The 20,812-nt window shown below is 41.7% G+C and overlaps 1 protein-coding gene across 7 annotated transcripts in view; it reads left to right on the top strand.

The window, feature by feature from the left end:
• Positions 1 to 1,464: 1,464 nt before the first annotated feature.
• DYNC1I1 (dynein cytoplasmic 1 intermediate chain 1) overlaps positions 1,465 to 20,812 on the top strand; it is a 180,871-nt gene continuing 161,523 nt past the window's right edge. For 4 of the 7 annotated variants that reach the window (XM_090142780.1, XM_090142778.1, XM_090142779.1 and 1 more), the window contains exons 1-3: positions 1,466 to 1,685; positions 16,871 to 16,988; positions 18,842 to 18,956. In XM_090142780.1, coding sequence (XP_089998906.1) covers positions 16,881 to 16,988; positions 18,842 to 18,956 — 223 coding nt within the window. In that variant the 5' untranslated portion in view covers positions 1,466 to 1,685; positions 16,871 to 16,880. Of the gene's footprint in view, positions 1,686 to 16,870; positions 16,989 to 18,841; positions 18,957 to 20,812 lie in introns of all 7 variants that reach the window. The other 3 variants (XM_090142777.1, XM_090142775.1, XM_090142776.1) reach the window with 2 other exon arrangements.

Here is a 20,812-nt window from a genome sequence, read left to right as displayed (position 1 = left end):
CTGGAATGACAGAGGCTGGTTTTGGCACATCCCGCTAAAACAAACAAGTGGTGACCCTCAGGGGTCAGTACTGCAACCAGTGCTTTTTAACATCTTTATCAATGACATTGGCTGTGGGATCAAATACATCCTCTGCAGTTTGCAGATGACATCAGGCTGTGTGGTACAGTCGACATGCCTGAGGGATGGGATGCCATTCAGAGACCTAAACAGCTGAGCAGCAGGCCCAGGTGAATCTCATGAGGTTCATCAAATCCCAGTGCAAGTCTTACACCTGTGTTGTGGCAATCTGCACTACCAGTACAATCTGGGGAATGTTAGGAGTTACCAGTACAGCCCTGCTGAAAAGGCCTTAGGGGTACTGATGGGTTGTAGCTGGGTATGAGCCAGCAGCGTACCCTTGTAGCCTAGAAAGGCAACTGTATCCTGGGCTGCATCAAAAGAATAGTGGTCAGCAGGGCAAGGGAGATGATCCTGCCTCTCTGCTGTGTGTTGGTGAGGGCTCATCTGGAGTGCTACATCCACATGTGGAGTCCTCAATAGAGGAGAGATGTGGGCTTGTTGGAGCATCTCCAGAGAAGGCCACAAAAATGATCCAAGGGATGGAGCACCTCCCATATGAAGACAGGCTAAGAGAGCTGGGGCTGTTCAGCCTGGAGAAGAAAAGGCTCCCAAGAGACCTGAGGGTGGCCTTTCAGTATCTAAAGGAGAGCTGTAAGAAAGAAGGGGGCGGACTCTTTAGCAGGGTCTGTGGTGATAGGACAAAGGGATATACAGATTGGATATAGGGAAGAAGTTTGTTGTAATAAGGGTGGTGAGGCACTGGCACAGGTTGCCCAGAGAGGTTATGGAGCCCCAACCCTGAAGACCTTCAAGATTAGGCTGTATGGGATTCTGAGAAACGTGATGAAGTTGTAAGATGTCCTTGTTTGCTGAAGGGGTGCTGGACTAGATGACTTTTAAATGTGCCTTCCAACTCAAAGGTTTCTATGATTCTGTTGATATGGTCATAATAGGGTTGATAGCCAGGCCACCATGGAGCTGATGCCAAGGTGGTAGAGGGGGTGGTGGAGTAAGCAGGCACGGGGCGATATCTAGATTACTTTAAGGGTGATGGATAAGCTGTGGTAGAGCTGCTGGCTAAGTTGGTGTAAGGGATACATGAAGGCAGCAATGGGGGGTGACAGCTGGGCTGTGCAGGAGGTGATGGCGAGGCACTTGCAGGTGTGATAACAAGGCTGCCACGGAGCTGGTGGCTGAGCTGTGACGGGCCGAAGGCTGCGCCAGTGTGGGAGGTGACAGTGAGGGGACCTCGGAGCAGCTGAGGGGGCTTCTAGAGTGGGGAACCTCCGAGCGGGCCCTGGGCCCCCACCCCGCGCCGCCACCTGCCCCACGGCCCCTCCCCGCCCGCCCCCCGGGGCTGCCGAGCGGCGGCGGTGGGGGGTGTCGCTGCCGGGGGCGCGCGGGAGGAGGAAGAGGAGGAGGGGGCGGGAGGAGGAAGGCGGCAGCTCTCGGGAGGAGCCTGTCCAGCGTGAGACAGCACATTCAGCCGGCGGCGGCGGTCCAGCCGCAGCTACGGGCGGCACCGCGCACCGCCGCGGCGGCAGCGGCCATTTGGGCTGCGGGGTTCGGTGAGAGCTGCGCGGCAACGGGAGCCGCTCCGCATCACTCGGGCGCCGGCGGAGGTAAGGCACCGCGGGGCCCGGCGGGGGCCGCGTTGCGGCGGCGGTATGCGGGGCTCCGCCGGCAGCCGGAGGACGCCGGGGTGCCGCCTTCCCGCCGGGGTGCCGGGCAGCCGCTGCGGAACGCTCTCGGCCCCGGCGGAGGATGGGCGAGGTGGGGCCGGGGCAGCGGGCAGCACAGCGACCCGCCGCACCTGCTCGGGTCCCAGCCCCGGCCCGCGGTGAGTGCGGCCGCCGGGTGCCTGCTCTGAGCCTCAGCGCCGCGGAGGTTAACGCAGAGGGAGGAAAAGCAAAGTTTTCCGTCTTTAATTTGTTTTTAGCACTGCGTGAGCAACAGAGGGTTTGTTAAAGTCCACAGCGATAGTAGATGGAGAATGAGATCTTTTCCAGTTCCAGAGACGATTGGCAGACAGGGCCAGAGGATGATCAGTGAAAGGCCTTTTTTGCAGGCGGTCAACTATACAGTGTCAAAAGGGTGTGATTAGAGTTACGTCTCCTGGAATGCCCCAGGTCAGCAGATAGCCGAAGGCCCCATTGCATCTCCTAGACAAAGCCCCTCTCTCGTTAACGGGAGCAAAGCAAGTTTCTGCAGTGATGTTGACATTAGCAAAAAGAAAAAAAAAAATCAGCTGTGAATACACATAAAATAAAGCTTATTATCAGACTGAGCAATGCAATCTCCTAATACAGCAGGCATGAAATGCAAAGACCTGACGTGAAGTTGGCACATGGCTCTGGCACTGTGCCTCTTAATTCACCCTGACACGCTGGGTTTTGTTCGCTCCTCGCTTCCGTGTAAAGACATTGAATTGCCTTTGAAATTACTCTAAATGTTATGAAGCACAGTGCTGAAAAATCAGTTTCCAAATGGAAATGCAAAGCCCAGCGTGTGCATCTGTCTCCTGGTAGATGGTGTTATCAGAGCCTCTGGGAGGAGTTTCACTGCTGTTGCTATGATGTGCTTTGGTGAAGTGCCTCACTTGTTCTCACTGTGTTAATGGGATGAAGTTGTGTTTTCCTTTCTGATTCAGTTATGTTTCTCTTATTACTTTCTTTACACTTATGAGGACTTCTCTAGCAGGACTCTCATGCTTGGAATGAATTTCATCCACCCTCACTGTGATTTCCTTATAATTCTTAGCAAGAATGTCTTTCTTCAGTGCAACTGTATTAATTCCCTGCCCTGGGGCTGCACCCAGGTCTCTACCTCCAGGAGCACTCTATGTATGTCATCATCATTAGCTGCTCTGTGATGTTTTCCTTGAAACATCAATTAGTAATCTATGACAATATAAATGTATTGCCCCTTCCACTCCTCCTTCCCTGTACACAGACTGCTATGAGCACTGTGGCTTGCTATCCCCTTCCTTGTTATTCAAAAGACTTCTGAGGACCTTGTGTTATAGCACAAGGAAGAGATTGCTTAAATTGCTCTCCATGTCTCTTCTCCACCATAGCATACCTTAAACAAGCATTACCTGCAGCTCTTCCTATGTACAGTTCAAGAGAAGAATCGTCCTTCAAGGAGCAGCAGTAAAGCATGCCCTGCACACGCAGTGATTACCAAAAATCTGGTTACTCAAATAGCATTCAGGCAAACACTTTTTTTGCATCCTGCAGGTTTTACAAATCTGATCTGCCAACTCTTTCCATAGAAGTAAATTTTCTGTAGAAGTAAAGGCAGCTTGGTGCGTTTCATTGTGATAGCCTTTCTGTAGTTGGTTGGTTGTTAGGTTCTTTTCATTGAAATATACTTGTTTGTTTTCCAGTCTGTGTTTTTCCAGCTTCTGGTTCCTATTTATGTCATCTCTCACAGATAAAAGCCTTGGTTGAGCAGGTGCCTTTTGTGTTGGTATTCAAGGTGATGAACCAGGAACTCAGCTGCTTTGATGGAAGTGATGCAGAGTGCCTTGGTGGAGGTCTCACTACTACAGTGTGCTGAGCAATGGGTGGAAAAGGAGAAAGATAAGGGAGCAAAACTGGGAAAAAAAAAAAAAGATAAGAGCGTAGAGGGAAAGGGTGTATATGCCATTTATTTATTTATTTATTTATTTTTGGAGCTTCATCAACTTACAGTGATGACTCAATACTCTATATAATATACTCTAGGACTGCTCAGGCTCATAAACTGATGCTGTGTCTCTAGAGCCTTGTTGAGTTCCTTCAGCATGGTCTGACTAACAGCAGAGATGGTAATTGGGATCTTTCAGAGCCTCATGCTCTGCCAAAGCAAGCTGCTACTTGGAGGTGGTGGTGGACTCTTCACCCTAAGATCCTCTCTGTATATCCCTGGGCTTTAACTTCCAGAGAAATTTAAGAGAAGTCCCCATTTAGGTACGTGGCAGTATTGGCTTCTGCAAAGTTATGGTCTCATGCTTTTTTGCAGCCACAACCAGCCATTATTGCCTTAGTGCATTGCTCATCTGATATTTTTGTATTTTCACTAAATAAAAAAAAAAAAAGCCACAATGACCATAGATTTACTTTGTGTATATATAAACTTCTGTGTATATAAAAGGGACATTTTCCAGGAAGAGTACTGGTAGAGTGTGCTAGCAAAGTGCATCTTGTACATATGTTAGCAAAGCTGTGCTAAGATTAGCCAGTGTAGCTTATTTTAGTTCATTGGAGCAACGCAAGTGACACAGGTGAATATATGCTTATATGTCTATAAGGGAGTTTGCTATCCAGATGAGAGATTGTGTGGTCATCTGCATGGCTGACCTATATAGGCAGGAAGAAATGGTAATGGAGAAATGACACAGCTTAAAAACAGAAAATTTCAAAAATCTGGGGGAAAAAAAGTGTCTGCAAATCTGCAAAGGTTGCCTGAGGGAGACACTGGCTCTGTCTGAGTCTCATATAGACACAATATGTCCCTTTCACTATTTGGTAATTATCCATCTAAAACCATGCAAGCTCTTTTTACTCAGACATGACATTGGAAGCTGTTGTTCGCGTGGCCATCTGTGAGCACTCAAAATAAGGCAGTATGCAGCATACATGAGCCTGCTCCTCCAACACTGTTCATTTTAGGTGCCATAAGCTTGCCAACTTTTCTGAGAAATGGCTACTTCCAGGCAGATGGCAGGAATGTCAGGAAGCTGGAAGCAGACTGACATGTAGATCTCATGGAGATGAGGCATCTCTCACCATGTTCAGCCCTTCTTGTTCACTGCTTTGAGGCAGAAGCATTGTGGTGAGTGTGTGGCAGTGCCCCACGGCAGCAGAAGGCACAGAGCTGGAGGTGTTCAGTGGACTGGGTCCTATCAGGAGCATCTCTGTGATTACCTTGGGGGTGAGTCTGGCCTCCAGAGTGAGGCCAGGAATCAGCAGTGCACCTTGTTTGAAGGCCATGAAGTATCTCCATGCTCTTACTGAAGTCAGCAAGAGTGATTGCACTGACTTAATGGTCATTGGAAGAGGTCTTGTGTAACTGCTGCTTCCACCCATATGCAAATAACTGTGTTACCAATGAATGGGCACTGCTCAGATGACTCTTGTGATTCTTGGCTGTTAATCTTAGAGTAAAAGGACATGTTTTCATGTTTAACTTGCTGCCATGTCTGTGGTTCAGCTTGCCTGATTTCAAGAGTGTGGTATACTGTCTCAAGGTGCAAACATCCCTTACGGACCTGGTTCAATTCTGTGCTGCACCTTCCCTGGGAGCTGTCTGACTGTCCCCATTTGGCCCTAGAATAATTAATGAGTAATTCAGCAGAGAGAGAGGGCTCATTTACTGCCACTGAGCAGAAAACAATTACACGGGCAATCTCTGAAGGATATAGGTTTTCTTTTCCATTGATATCTTTTCCTCTTTACATTTCTTTGCCCTCTTGCTAATACTGCTTTCCTCCTCACTGGTCTTCCCTTCTCTTTTGTCATCTCTCCCTGGGAGAGAACTGGTTTTAGTTCCTCATCCTTTCTTCCTTCTTTCTATGGTGTAGTACGAGTAATTCCAAATCCTGCTCGTCAATTATTCATTTTTCAGTTCAGTCCAGAAAGACATGGTGTGTTTTGTGCCCAAACAATGGGGAGTTACAGTACTAGAAAACAGTTCAATGTGATTAAATATATAAATAAGTGTAAAAGAGGATATATTCATTATCTATGTATCTCCAAATCGTCAAGCCTGTTGTAATGCACAACTGTAATATTTTTCAGGCTGAATTTTACAGCAAAATCTATCTCCCAAACAAATGCTATGTGAGTATTGAGAATGACTCACTGGAGGTCCTAGACCACCTGCTGGGAAAATATGGATCTCTCTTGCTTTAAACTGTTTGGCCCTTCCTCTCTGTATCCATTAACACAGATCTTAGCTTTTAAAGTGTATAGAAAGTGGTATTAAATCCGTACCATTCAAGGCATGTCCTTGTTTCATGTTTTGCACGTTAGGCCACCACTGTTAGGATCAGAGTGGTTACCAGGTCAGTTGGTAATTGGGGCAAAGACACATCAAATGATTGCTATTGTATATTTTGAGGAAACTAAAATATGTAGCAAAATAGAGTCACAATAAAAAAAAAAAAAAAAAAAAAGAAACCTGGGCTGCTATCTGGTGTGGCCCCTTGTATTTGATACTGTCCATATTGCTTTAAAGACTGTTCCATTGACTGAGCGCTTCAAAGGTTTTCTTCTCTGATTCTCACAGCACAGACAAAGTTGGGGGATTATCTCAACTCCTGTGACTAGTTTCATAATGTGTTTGTCTACTCTTGAAATAATACAAGAGAATCACCGTTTTCATTAATCATGTTATTCAAAGTCGTATGACATTATGGGTTTTCTTGTGAATTTGTTTCTCGTTACATTTTGAGCAGTTGCTGAACCAGAAAGTGTTTTGTATTATAATCCTAAAGGATTTCAGATCTCCATTTGCCCCTAAATGAATTCCTTTTACTTTGCCCTTTTTTGAGCTCCGGGTACCCATAAAGCTTTGTTACAAGCATAGCAGTTTGTTACAGACTATCAACTTCTGCCTGTCTTCATTGCCTGGGAAAACAAATTACTTCTGGAAAAATCTGTGAAAAGATATTTCATGTTCTGTGTGAGCATGGGTGCAAGCTGTGTGGTGCATTAAACAATGAATGGCTTAAAAATCTATAACCTTTTGGAATGAAGTAAGAAATTTGACCTAAATCATACCCCCTAGTGTGCAGTTGGCTATTCATGTACGTAATCTGCTGCGCTTGGCACAGCCTGTGAATGTTGTATTCCTGCCTTTCAGCATCTCCATAGTAGTAATAATAATACAAAAAAATTGTGCTGATGGGGTAGGAGGGTATTGTGCTGGAGACAAAAAAAAAAAGAAAAAAAAAAAACAGTTATGCCTTTCTCTGTTTGTACTGAAAGAGCCTGTGGGAAAACTGTCCCATTATTTCCCACAATATTTTTCTTTTTTCACAAAAAAAATTGATTAATAGCAAAAAAAAAAAAAAAAAAGGCAAGCCTGATTTGTCAGCCTGCATGGGACTCCTCAAATATATTAACCGTACCCTGTGCAAATTCAGTACTTTTTAGCTGATAATTATAAGATGCTGCTCTTTAGGTCTTTTCTCATACATTCAAAGTTAAAACTCAAAAGACAGCAGTAGATTATGTTCAGCTTTACTGTTAATGTTCCCCACGCCTCCCACAGCAGCCCTTTATGTATGAGGCTGTTTGTTGTTTACTCGCATTGTATCAATTAATCAGAGGACAGGGAAGTAAAGACTATCAGACAGTGACTGTGAAATATGAATCTTTTCAAACAAAGTTGTAATATAGTTTAATACTAGGATTAGTCAATACAGGTATTGACTTTAAAGTTGTCACCATCTGATGTGGCAAATCCAGGCATGGCAACCAGGCTGATTGCGACTGCTCTGCACACCAGCAGTAGTCCTGTATTTTCAAAGGCATTAGTAAAACTGGATGTGTTTTCCAAAAATATCTACTGAAGCACTGAGCTACTGAATTCTTCCTTTGAAGATAACTGGTGGCAACTGGTGCATGGGAGAGAGGAGTTGATTTGCAGCCAGCCTTGCCTTGGTAGGAAGCTTGGATTTAAGTGCAGGCATACAGTATCTTGAACCTGGGTTGTTTACCTGAGTTCCTCAAATTCAAAGTTGTTACAGTGCCTGAGCACCAGGTAAATCAAGACTGACAAAACAGTGAAGGAACAAATTCCACGCTGCAATCCTCAAAATTTGTTAGATGTCACCTAGCTCTAGAAGTAGATGGAGTCTTTAATAACTCCTCAGATCTCCTCTTCTGGATATGTTCTTATCCTCGAACCCCCAGACTCTGCAGGCTGAGTATCTGCAGGCTGAGTATCTGCAGGCTGAGTATCTGCAGGCTGAGTATCTGCAGGCTGAGTATCTGCAGGCTGAGTATCTGCAGGCTGAGTATCTGCTATCTTCCTCTCATTGACTCATTTCTTGAGCCCATTTATCAGACTGTGCTCCATGTGGAACTCCAGCCCATGGCACATGCTCCCTCTTTCAGTATGCCCTAGTTATAGGGAGATACACCCAAAGGAGTGTCAGGTAATTTTTGCTTAAAAAGGTTGTTGCCTACATCTGTCCTCTAATCAGCAAGCTATATGCCTTCTTCAGAAGGTGAACTCTGAAGCTGCTCCATATACGTGTTCAGGATTATTTGGACCTGAAAACACCTGTGGGGAAAAAGAGAAATGACTCTTCACTTCCTTGCATCATGCACCCAGCAAGAGAAGACTTGGCCTTCAGATACTAAATATAGTGTTGTACTTCAAACTAAACAGTCACTGGGTATGATATAAACTTACCCTGAAACAAAGACTAGAACCCTGGGGCCTCAGTTAGGGGCTAATATTTGCTCTCTTGTATCTGCTCCTTCTGCTGAAAATAAGCTACTAGAAAGTATCTTCAGTGGCTGAGAAGGCACTCTCCATACCTGTAGCAGCCTACAGCTGCCCTAGGAGGTGACTTTTGGTCTTCTCAAGGGAAACAAACAAATAAGCAACAAAAGATGGATTCTCCTGAAAATAAACTTTTCCTGCTTTTGGGTTGTATTGCTTCAATCACTGAGAAGATACAGAGGTTGGCAGACTCTTTCTTGTCAATGTTTTCTAAAACAGAGGGGTAATCTTTCTCACCTTTGTGAAAGAAGCTTTTGTCTTCTATTGGGAAGGGTTTGTGCACCAAGCATGCTGAGTGTAGGCAGGTGTCCTCTGGCAGGGCTGAGTAATGAGGCATGGAGTGTCCAACCATCTTCATGCTGCCAGGATAGCTTGCTCATCGAGATGACTTCTCAGTCCAGGCCATCTGTAAGAAGCTGGGGTGAAGAAGGGATCTTTATGGGATCAGATGCCCTAAAATGGCCTTGTTGAGCATTGTAGTTAACAAGCCCTTGAGAGGCTTTAGCCCCTTGGCCTTAATTTGCCTTAGTTCTTCCTAGGTAAAACTGGAATGACTCATCCTTCCTCCACTGCACTCATTGAATTAAAACTTCCTCAGGACTGGAAGTATCTCTTCCTATTTGTCTCTGTGGCACTGAGTGCAGCATCCCTTTCAACTTGGCTGAATCTTTTAAGCACTCCTATCATAGTGAATATCACAAAATAATATTTCTCTGGTTTAATATCATGTTGTATATTCTTCGGGTCAAATATATTAAAATACATTGACTGTTTTCAGGTCTGAACCTTAAATTTCAAAGTTTTCTTACTGTCAGTGACCTCAAAGAGGGTCTAAGCCTTCCCAGTGCTGGACTTGGTTCTCTTTGCAGTTCTTATAAGTCTTTTGAAATATGCTGTTATATATCTGCATTTATACCCTTTTCTTTTTATCTTAGCCTATCATTTTCCCATGTATCAACAGGGATGACTGGCTAAGACTAGCTCTGGTCATTCATGTTGCTATGTTACTACAGTCGGAGAAGTGACACTGGCAAGTACATGAGGAGTAGAGTGCTGTTCCTTCCACTTTGTTTCCCTAGAAATGATGACAAGTCGTGTGAAATAGACTACGTATTTCTTACAGCCAGAGCTATTCCCTAAGTCTAAATCTTTCTAAAGATTTAGGTGTATTGCTTTCAGAGATTAAATTGGTGCATAGTATTGTTAACATAATTATATACTCACAAACATCACCTGCAAAGCAAAGTGTTTTAAGAAAGAGCTGATACCTGGGTAAGTCTTCCAGAAAACCTGCATGTCAGCAGCATCCCTTCATCTTTGATATCTATCTGGCCGTTGTCATAACGGGGTCCAGGAGCAGAGACTAGAATGTGTATTTTTCATGTCTAGGTAAATGGCTTTAAGTATCAGGTTGCTGGACATAAACCACTGGGATTATTTCAAGAGGAGGGTAGAAATGTCAGAGAAGTCACTTCTATTTCCATTTCTTGCTCCTGTTTTACTTCCATTGCTCAATAAGGAGTAAAAGTATGTGTTTTAATATCTGAAATGTTTGCTGGAAGGAGAAAATGAATCATCGTTCCGCTCCAGGAGAGACTAACAGACATCTTGAAGTGCAGCTCTACATTAGGTGTTGCAATCCTCCTGGGAGGCACTTTGGTGCCGTTATGATGAAGATTTGTGTAGAACCAAATATTCTTTAGAGGCTGTGACAAAATGGAGAGATATTAGCAGCCAGTATCATTGAAATATGAGTGTTATATAAAAAGACATACAAAATGAATTGAAATTACTAACATGAAATACGGGGCTTTTCTTCTTTTAAATCTAGGCAAGTGATCTTCAGCCTGTGGATGAGAATTTTGTCATCTCTCTCATACATCTCTAAAATCATACCAATTTATCACTTGTGTTTGGTTTTCTTTGAATATCAAGAAATTTCTTGAAGCACCTTGCCAAGTTCTCCAGTTTCTTTCTGAAGTTAGCTGGGAAATTTGCAAAAGATAGCATGGGACAGTTAACATACAACCGAACAATAGAAGATAACAAAAGCTGATAGAGGGGAAAATGACCAAAAATTCCCCGAAGTCTTGTATTCCACAAGATCAAAATGTTGCCATGCATGCAGCTGATGGTTTTATTTAAAAACTTTACTCTTTGTAACTAGGGCTCTATTGCTGAGTTGGATTCTGGGAGGTACAAATCAGTATATGTTGGATTATTGAGGATCATTTCCCAGCACACCTGAGACTGTTGTAACTGTGCTTTTAATGTTTATTGAGGGAAGATATAAGATTTTTAAAGATGTTTTTTACAGTCTAGTTTTCTTTGAGGTGGTATATCCAGTGAGTTCCATGGTACTCAATGAAAAGGGAGGATATTTAATGGCAGCTGTGAAGCCACTTTATTACATCTTAGTAGGTAGTCCTAACAGTGACTTGTTAGGTGGGATTCTTTACAATTCTAGCTGGAATGCTGTGTGTTTCTTACGTACCTGCAGAAGTTGCCAGCAACTACTTCTCTTCAGAAGAGATGACTCTTCCATGGAACTGCGCTTGTTGGAATTGGAAAGGTCATGGTAAATTTAGGAGGATAAGGAGGCACGAGAAGGAGGTGATGAGCAGATGATGTTTCATGGCCACTAAGGCCTGTGCCTGAAGAATAGGCAATAGAAGAGCTTTGCTTATATGCTGCTGTGTAGAGACCCCATAATTCTGCTGTAACGGAGTTCTTTTTGTAGAAAGGCCATTGTGGAAGAACAGGAGCAAGAAAATTAAATGGTAATAGATTATAAGGGAAGTGTAATTAAGCAGCTGTGGGCACATATCTTATATTCTGTCAGCTTCAAAATAAATAGGCTGGAGATACACTGACCTGTTGCATAGCAACCAGGAGGAAGCACAGTACCAAAGCTCTGGATGCTGTAATTGCAAACCTTTACAGAACAAAGTACAAGACCTTTGCCCACCTGCTAAAAACCCATGGAAAAGCTGAAGGATAAAAATGGTACATTCCCTGAAACCTAACACTTTACAGCCACTTTTATTTATGGATAAATACACAGATATAGCACTAAAAGCATGTAGTGCTTTTCCTCAAGGTTATGTAGAAAAAAAAATCTTCAATTTTACTTAGAGTTTCTCTGGATTCATCATATAGGACACTTCTAAAAATACTGCAAGTGCTGAGATTTTGCATCTGCAAATATTTGCCCATTGTTGTGATCTTGTAAACATTGGAATGTCTATCTAACAAAAATATTTGGGTTATGTGACTGATGTTAAGTAGAAATTGTAATGCATGGTGAAATAGGTGCTCTTGTATTTACTTAAAAACTGCTGTCAGGAAAATATTTCTCACCCCTCTTGCCCGTTTGAAGCATGTTTCAAACATTATTTTCAAATGAATACCATTGATTAGAATGCATTTATGCTAGAGTAGCAGCTCCCTCTGGTTTCTTGCAGACCAAAGAAGTTGATCTGCTTTGTACAATTGAATACATATTTTCCACTTGTAAAAGTAACATTTAGATCCCATGGGAATGTTTTCTACTGTAAAAATGTATAGTACTCATAACTGTAGGAAATGTGTTTGTTTCTACAGAAGAGAAATGAATGTGGTCCATGCAGGATAGAAATGAGTAATTTCTTCCAGTAGAAAGCTCCATTTTTAATAGTTTCAATAGCAACAGTACTCCTACTCTACAAAGCTGTTCTTTAAAACCTTTCTGTTCTTTAAAATTAACTGGGTAATACATCTTATTGTGCAACATACTTTATCTTTCATATGACAGATATTTTGCAGTTTTGGACTTAAGAGTAACTGGCTTTTTATTAGGCATTTAAGTGTGAAGCATCTGCAGGTACTGTAGCTTGCTTATTTATTTTAGAAAAGCGTGTTAATCAATCAGTTATGATTAGTTGTATGTGCTTACCAATGCCATAGGTAACAATGTTTGATTAACCTCTTTGATAATCAGAATGGAGATAATCACAGAGAGAAAAGACTTTTAGGCTCATGAAATGGTGAATATTGTTCTGCAGTGCAGCCTTCTGAATGAACAGTGTGTAAAAATCCTCTTAGTGCCAAAAAGCAATAAAGTCTGTAGGCTTTTTCATCTATTAGCTTGGGAAACTGAAGTTTCTTTTCAGATGAGCTTGGCAATGACATACAGATGAGATGCTCTAGGAAAAAGGTACCGGCTTTAAGAGAAGGGAGATGTAATACTTGTTTTCTTTTTCTGCTGATAAAAATTTTCACTGTCCTCATCTTTGACTTCTTTTTCACTCTATTCGTTGTGTTCTCAGTACATTTGGTCCAAACTACAGACCGAGTATAGTTGGCAAGCCCATGAATTTGTTCCTCTGTATTCATATGTTAGCTCTGCAGTTATAGTAAACTTCTTCAGATCCTGTGGCTGTTCTTGTGTTAAGTGTTCATAGAAACGGTTCATAAAACATACCAGCTCAAATACTATGATTAAAGATTATTAATAAAAACCCTGTTGTTTGCTGTAGAACTGTAATGGCTACTGGCTTGTACCCGTACAAGGCTTTACATGGCTTTTAGTCAGCTCAAGTGTAGAACACTGTTATTTGCACCGTCCATGTTTACATGCTTACTTCTGTCACAGAGGAAATAGTCATGAGATGTTACCACCTGTGTGAGAAGTGGATGGAGTCATTCTGTGTATGTTCTGTATAGCAAAGAAGTTTACACAAACACCATTATTATTTAAGATTAACGTAATTGGCCTTCAAAAGCTCTTATTACATGTACGACAGGGTAGCAAGAACTGCTGGGAGGATAGAAGGAACAGGATTCTTCTCAACCACTTTGAAACATTTACAATGGGGTTTTCTAAACTTAACTACTAACCAAGGGCCCTTTATCACCACTGGGAGGAAACTGTTGGCTTTTGGGCCTCATTTAGAAATCTGCTTTAGGCAAAGCAGAATCATATTCTAGGATGCCTGGTTTCTCTTTTTCATCCTTGCACTGATAGTAAGGATACCTCTATATCTATGCTGTGGCCATGCAGATGTAGCAAGAGGAGCACGATGGGTGGTGAAGGCCAAGAACGCTGTTCTCAAAGCCTCAGCATTGCATTTGCATGTGCCTGGGTGCTGTCCCAATGAGGGGTCGGGTGGCCCTGTCATATGTAAGTGCAATTGCCTTTATTTCCTTGCCTGAGAGAAAACTCTGGGGCACACATGATGAATGCAGGGAAAACAGACATTTTGAAATACAACAGCCAGGTTTCATTAAAAATCATACCAGGAGGAGCAGACTGCTTTCTCCAGTGGCTCAAAGAAAGGATAATTCCCTTTGGGTGTGGGAAGTGCAGGCAAGTGCTCTGTACAAGGCAGCTCACATCCAGCCACAAATGTGTCTCAGCACTTGGGCTGTAAGCTGGTAGAACTCTGCATTAGGAACTGTGTCTTTTGACACAGTTACCTGGGCCACATAAAATAAAACTGGATCAAAGATTATGTGCTTCCCTCAAGGAGGGGAGCCCTGGGCTGCTGCACTGCCGTGAGAATTATTTCTACAGTTAATGCAGTGCTTGGAGTGTTCGATCCTGTGTGTTCCTACTCAGATAGATGGTTTAATGGCTTTGCTACAAAATGTGCTCCTTACTGTTTCCCTCTGACCAGCTGGGGAAGCTGAGGTCATCCATAAGCCTAGGCTGTGGTTTTGCACCACAGAGAATATGAAAAGCAAATCCTTTTTTACCGCTTGCCTTCCTCTCTCTTCCTGTGGCATGCCTTTTGGCACACAGAATGACAATTATTAGGAATTTATTCCTAGTAATGAATACAGAGTGCTAACTCTGTAGTTGATGCCAAGCAGAGCAATGAGTGCATCGGCATGCTGCCTCCGTGCTAACTGCTGCCTTGCTGACATCTGAGAAAGGTGGTTCCATATGCGTGGTGCTCCATTCTGCTGAAACTGTACATTTGGCAAGCTGGCAAGTTTGGAGGTTGATAAGCTGCTTGGGGCAGCTAAGGAATGGCTGCAGACAGGAAGAAAGTATCTGGAGATGAATTTCTTTCTATAACTCAAAACCGGCAGCGTTCTTTGAAAGAAATTTAATACATCATCTTTGTTGTATGTAAGCTCTGTTTTGTTAAAAATAGGGCAAACTTATAATAGAATTTGATCACCCTGACTGGAGCATTGTGAAGAAGGGGCCAGGCACTAAGTAGCTGATGCCTAAATCAGGGGAAAAGCTAGCTTCCCTGACATTAGGGGAATGAATTTTTAAAAGCTATTCATTGATATCTGACAAACAGCTTGAAAGGGATGCCAAACCCTCCGGGTCTCTGCTAGGAGCTTTAAAATATATTTGCATATTTTCTGCATAGAAACAGGGTTTCATTCTCTGTTGCTAAACTGCAGAACTAAAAGGATGTGAAAACTCTATCTAGTCCAAAGGGCTTGGAGGGGAAACTTCATAATCGGAATTCAAATGCGCACGACAGATTAGGAAAATGACTTCAAATGGGATTTCAACAATATCCAGGAGACACCCATAAATCCTGAGCAGGCTGCTAGGCAAAATACTGCTTGCACCGTTATTAAAAAACTCAGTTTCTTCTCCTGGCATTTATCACCTGCAAAATAGCTTGCTGATGTCAAGTGATCAGATTAGAGTTGGTGACGGTGCTGCCGCTTAGTTTTATCCATATCAAATACAAGTTTTCTGAAAATGTTGATCTCTCTTTCTCAGATTCAAAACAATATCTGAAATATCATTGTGAATAGAATCAGTGGTAGAGGAATAAAAAAAATGGTGGTCCTCTGCGTACAGCTAGTGCACCCAGTGTGTGTACAGCTAGAGCACTCCATGGTCCAGCTTGTTGGTGCTTTGATGTTCATCTTGGCTGTGCCATTTACTGTGCTGTAGGTTGAAACAGATGGCCCTGGGATGGGAACGGAAAGCAGGTCCCTTGTGGGAATGAGCAGCGAGCTGCAGTGGATGTAGAACCTGTGGTGACGTCTGTAGGATGGATGCAATTCTTGCTGATAGGCTTCAGTTGGGTGTTGGACTGTGGAGTGGTGTGTTTGGCACACAGTTAACCCTTTGGCATCCCTCACGCTGCTCTTATGCCTGCTGTTTGCATTCAGTGTTTTCCTCATTCCACATTTTATCTGTCTTTTCTGTTAGAGGAAAATACTTGTCAAGAGAACAAATCATTTGGGGCCAAGACTGCACTTAAAATGCAGGTGGTGTTTTGTTGTCAGTGTCCTTCGTATCACAGGCTAATTATGCTTTTGTCATTTGAAGAGAAGGAAGCTTATGACTGCAGAGCAATTGACGACGAGTGAAAGTCCCACATCATTTTTACTGTATGGGTTTACTTTCTGGTTGTCATCCCACCAAGGCAGCAACGTGGATGGAGTTCTTATTAGTATTAATGGAAAGCTGCCATTTAATTTCCCATGTGTCGAGCAAGCAATAGGCTTCCATTGCATATATGTGATATTGCCATCAACATGATTGATTTGAGTGAGATAATTCTCACATCCAGTGGTGGATGTGGTCAAGGGCGGAGTTAACTCTTTCCGTGAATGCCTGTAATAGTCAGGACTGCCTTTGAAGTAACTGCTAAGAAGAAAATCAGTGTTCATACAGTTTAGATGACAGCCTGTAATGATTATGATATAGAACAATTACAGTATCTGTAATTCAGATTGTGAATTTTTGCAGTGTTGGTGAGGCTCAAGGACTCTAGTAAAGGATTGGTATCGTATGTATCCCGCGGCTGCAAAGGGGCTGGTGGCCTGTGCCTGGCTGTACATGGGATAGGAGGGGGTGCTGGGATGGCAGCCTCTCAAGACTTGCGCAGAAGCAAAGCTACCAGGTTTCCAGTTTTTGCCAGTTAAACTCCTAGCTGTCTAAGATACACAGGGCTGCTTGGGGCTGAGATCATTCAAGTACATCTTCTTCTACTGTGGATCTGTAACTTACGGTCTGGCAGAGATGCTGAAGCTGATGAAAGTTGAAGGACATCAGCTTCAGTGCATTAAAAGTATTAAAGCATTGTTTTGAACTTTGCTCCAAAAAGGAGGCTTTCTAATAAAGACAATTTTGAAATATATTCCATGATTGGAGATATTCTGATCTAATTTCTTGAAGTTTAAAACAAATATCCTGCCTCTTCCAAGGGCAGCAATTATGTAGGAGGATATTTGTAGCAATTTTATAAGCATTATTTTTTATATCATTGGGTTCTGTTTTCAGTAAATAGGGAAAACTTTTAATTCTCTTTTCAACCTGGTTTCCCTGTTTTGTTTCCAGCAGAATCAAAATGTCGGACAAAAGTGATTTAAAAGCAGAACTTGAGCGCAAAAAGCAGCGCTTGGCTCAGATAAGAGAAGAAAAGAAACGGAAGGAAGAAGAAAGGAAGAAGAAAGAGGTAAATATGCAGGAGTGCCTTTTAAATAGCTCATACCTGCAGAAGGGTCTCGCTGAGGTTTTGACATCTCAGTATTGTATACTTCAAGGTAACTGTCATGTGGGATGAGATCTCCAAAGCCACATCAATCTAACCTTAAAATCAAAATGCTTATTTTTAGCCAAGAAAGTTGGGGTGAGGGAATTGCTTTTAAAACCAACATGCTGTCAGATGACAACAGTTGAGACAACATGATGTGTATGTGTGTGTAGAAAGAAGAATTGATTTGCCACAATGATTTTTGCTGGGCTTTCCTTCAATGGAAAGGGAGTGGAGAGTGCAGAAAGACAGAAAAAGGTCTTGGGTTTTTTCGAGCTATTACAATCTAAATATGTATTTTCTTCTCTGAAGACCAGCTTGATTACTGGCTAAGGTAACAGATTTACAATTATTATTCTCCAGTAAAGTAAAACATAATTGCAATTGCATTTTCATCTTCTGGCATGGGTGCATCTTTCAGTTCTGTTAAAGTTTGATTGACATATTAGTTTATTTGTCCTTGACAATATGCATTAGATTTTTCATTAAGGGATTTGTACTTCTTTTTATTCATTCACTTAGTGGAACAGAGGTGAGAATTGACAGGGAGTGGATATTCATTTTCATGCAAAGTCAGAGAAGCATTAAGTGATTATGTTTCCTTTCCTTCAAATGTCAACACTTACTATTGTTTAAAGCACCTGTTATCCTTTACTAATAACTGGTTTCCTTTTAAACTGACACTTTAATATTGCACATGAATTTCACAGAATTACTGTGGAAATGTGATGTGATCCAAGAAATCCATGTTTCAGTTTTGGTCGTTGTTTTTTGTCTTTTTTCATCTGAGACATTTTTGTGCAATTACCAGCACATATCCCAGTGAGGCTCCTAGAGTCACTGTGTGAGTCCTCTATAAGCAAAACTTTAGATGTTAGTATTTTCAGTGTTCAGCACTAGCCTGTTAATGAATTAAAGAGATAGGAGGCAAGCCAGTGGCTAGAGGAAGCTACTGAGTTCTTTTCTTTGTCTCCTGCCTGATTTTACATCTTGTGGAGATCCTGTTGTGGTTGGAATGTTCCACTGTCCCCAGAAGCCAGCTCTAGCCACTGAGTCTAACCTGTGGAAGCTCCAAGAAGCGTCCTGCACAGATGCCTTCCAACCAGTACCATTCTGTGATTCTCTGAAGGTGTAGTTGTTTAAGCAAAGAGGAAGGCATCTGGTGGACCATTAATTTTGGCTGTCGGTGTCAGGGGCTGCCAAAATACTGTTTCAGCTGTTAGTCCTCTTCTTTGCTCCTATTTGATGCTGAAGTTCTAAGACAGTATTTTCACTGCCTGCAAGTGCTTAGGACCTAATGTAGGCCCTCAGTCTACATCACCAAAGTCCAATGGAGTGTTATTTCTTGATCCCTGAGGAAGTAGGGATGGGGTCATTTTTAATCAGGGTCATGATATCTGTTATTTTATGGTCAGTGTCCGTGTTAGCTGAATAAGTCAGCACACCAGCATTTTCAGTCTGTCAGGTTGTGGTACGTGGAGTCAGAAAAATGCTTTGGCTTTCATTTTTCTGCAGAGTAGCTGCATCTGATATGTGAGAGACAAAAGATGTCCATTAGTGTTCCGTAAAATATACTTGCAAAGATCAGTTTTCTCATGTAGTCAGGGGAAAGTATTGTAACTAACATATAAACAGTATAAATTAGCTACCTAAACGTTCTAAGTGAATTTTGAAGTTTTCCTAATCAATAATGCATGTAAATATTCTTCACACGCTTAATTGCTAGAGCTGATTATATGTAGACAAATTTTTATTTATTTATTTTTTTAATTGAGGCTGATCTACAGCAAAAGAAGGAGCCAGCTCAAGAAGATTCTGACCTAGACCGCAAGAGAAGAGAGACAGAAGCTTTGTTGCAGAGCATTGGCATATCCCCAGAACCACCTCTAGGTATTTAAGAGAAGCATACTGTAAAGCATTCAACTCTGCCACAATGAATGCATTCTTTCTATTAAAGCATGCTTTGCTTTTTTTGATTTTTGGCTGTATTAGTGAAGTGAACTCTTCTGTTTGAATGCCTACCATACCATTTGCATATACCAGCTCATGGCATTTTGAGTACTTACCATTGCCAAAAACATCTGTTTCATTTCTAGAATAAATTTTTGCATTGCAGGTTGATTTTGCATACCAGTAATGATTTCTTTTCTGATGGACTATTACGTCTTCTCTCACACCTGATGACCCACAAATAATATATAAATAATAAAATATATATAAATAAATGCTGCACCTCGTTAGCCCCAATCTTTGTTTCATAAATGCAAGCATTTGCTAAGGAAGGTGGAGCATAGTTATGTGGGGACTCCTGTTTATTTTCATTAAAATTCAAGCAAAATGGAGAGAGAAAATAAAAAGGCAAATCACAATGATCAGAAAGCTTATCAACAGATTATTTTTGTGTTTTTTTGGACCTGGTTGTTCTGGTATTTAAATTATAGAATCTGGAGTCCTCAGTTTAAGAAAAATACATGGGAAAATAGAATCTGAAAATACTTGATTAAGTTCTATCTGATGTATTAGTTGGCCCTAAAGTGAGAAATTTCCTTCCTTGCTTCCTTCCTTTTTTCCCTTTTTCTCTCCTCCCTGCCTTGCCCTGCCCTGCCCCTCTTCCTCTCACTTTCTCATTCCTTCTCTTTCAAGTGCTTTCCTCTCCTTTGAATACAGAATCACTCTAATTGTTTTAGCTGAAATACTGGCATCTCTGGAGGTACCAGGCTTTGTCATTAAGTTCTTTGGCATTGAATCTAGGATTTTACCCCTAGATATTCTTGCCTGTAATATTTAGGGAAAAGAAAAGAAAGCAGAAGCCTTGGTTTCAGAAAACACTTGCATAGTTCCTTATGAAAGTAGATGGTGACATTCTGAATCATGAATTGAGGAATTCAGTCCCTACCTTGCATCAACCGACATTTTCTGGGTCAAGTTACCATTTTAATAAGTTATAATCTACTGATCGGAACTTTTAAACCCACTTCTCAGAAAATATGTCTGCCGAGTAACTGTTGGGTTATTTTAACGTATCATAAAATATGCTTTGTAAATAATCTAGTGGTGTATATACAAATACATCACTTCAGTACATTTTTAATATTTGTGCGTTTAGAATATTCATATTTATCTTAAAAAACGTGGATACATTTCCTTATATAATAAATGAACACTTATTGATGTTACAAAACAATAGTTCTTATCCTAGTTAACTATTTTCTTTGTGCTATCGAAAGAACATTAAAATTCACATATAAGATGATCTTAATTAAGCAGTAGTATTCTGTCCTCCTTAATTCCCTTTTGCATACATTGACTATTAGTATACAAAGGAAAGCTTAATTCTGCCTTCACATATGATGCCCCGATCCCACTGCGAACATGGAATACATAAACTGCCATGCCATACCTGTAACCTGCCAAAGGGCTGTCATGAAGATGAATTCACTTTCCATGCTGCATTCATTTCTGTGACAGCCTCTAGTATGAATCTGCATGAAATGTTTGACCACATGGAAAATCCAAGTCTCTTGACAGGTCTGTCATTATACATTATAGAGCGTAACAAAATAGTTTAAAGTTTCACTCAGTTAAATCCATAAAAAGAAATGCACATGATTTAAACCAAATGGGAAACCTCACTGTTGCATTAGAACTCCTTTTTGTGTTTTATTCAGTGTGGCTGCTTTGAAGAATACTTGTGCTAAATCTTGACTGGAGCCATTCCTGCACTTCAGATGTTTTTGAGAAACCAT

This window comes from Phasianus colchicus, chromosome 6 (genome assembly GCF_987193195.1).
Source record: "Phasianus colchicus chromosome 6, bPhaCol1.hap1.1, whole genome shotgun sequence".
Lineage (NCBI taxonomy): Eukaryota > Metazoa > Chordata > Aves > Galliformes > Phasianidae > Phasianus > Phasianus colchicus.
Note: the sequence above shows the minus strand (reverse complement) of the source record. Positions and strands in the feature narration are given on the sequence as shown.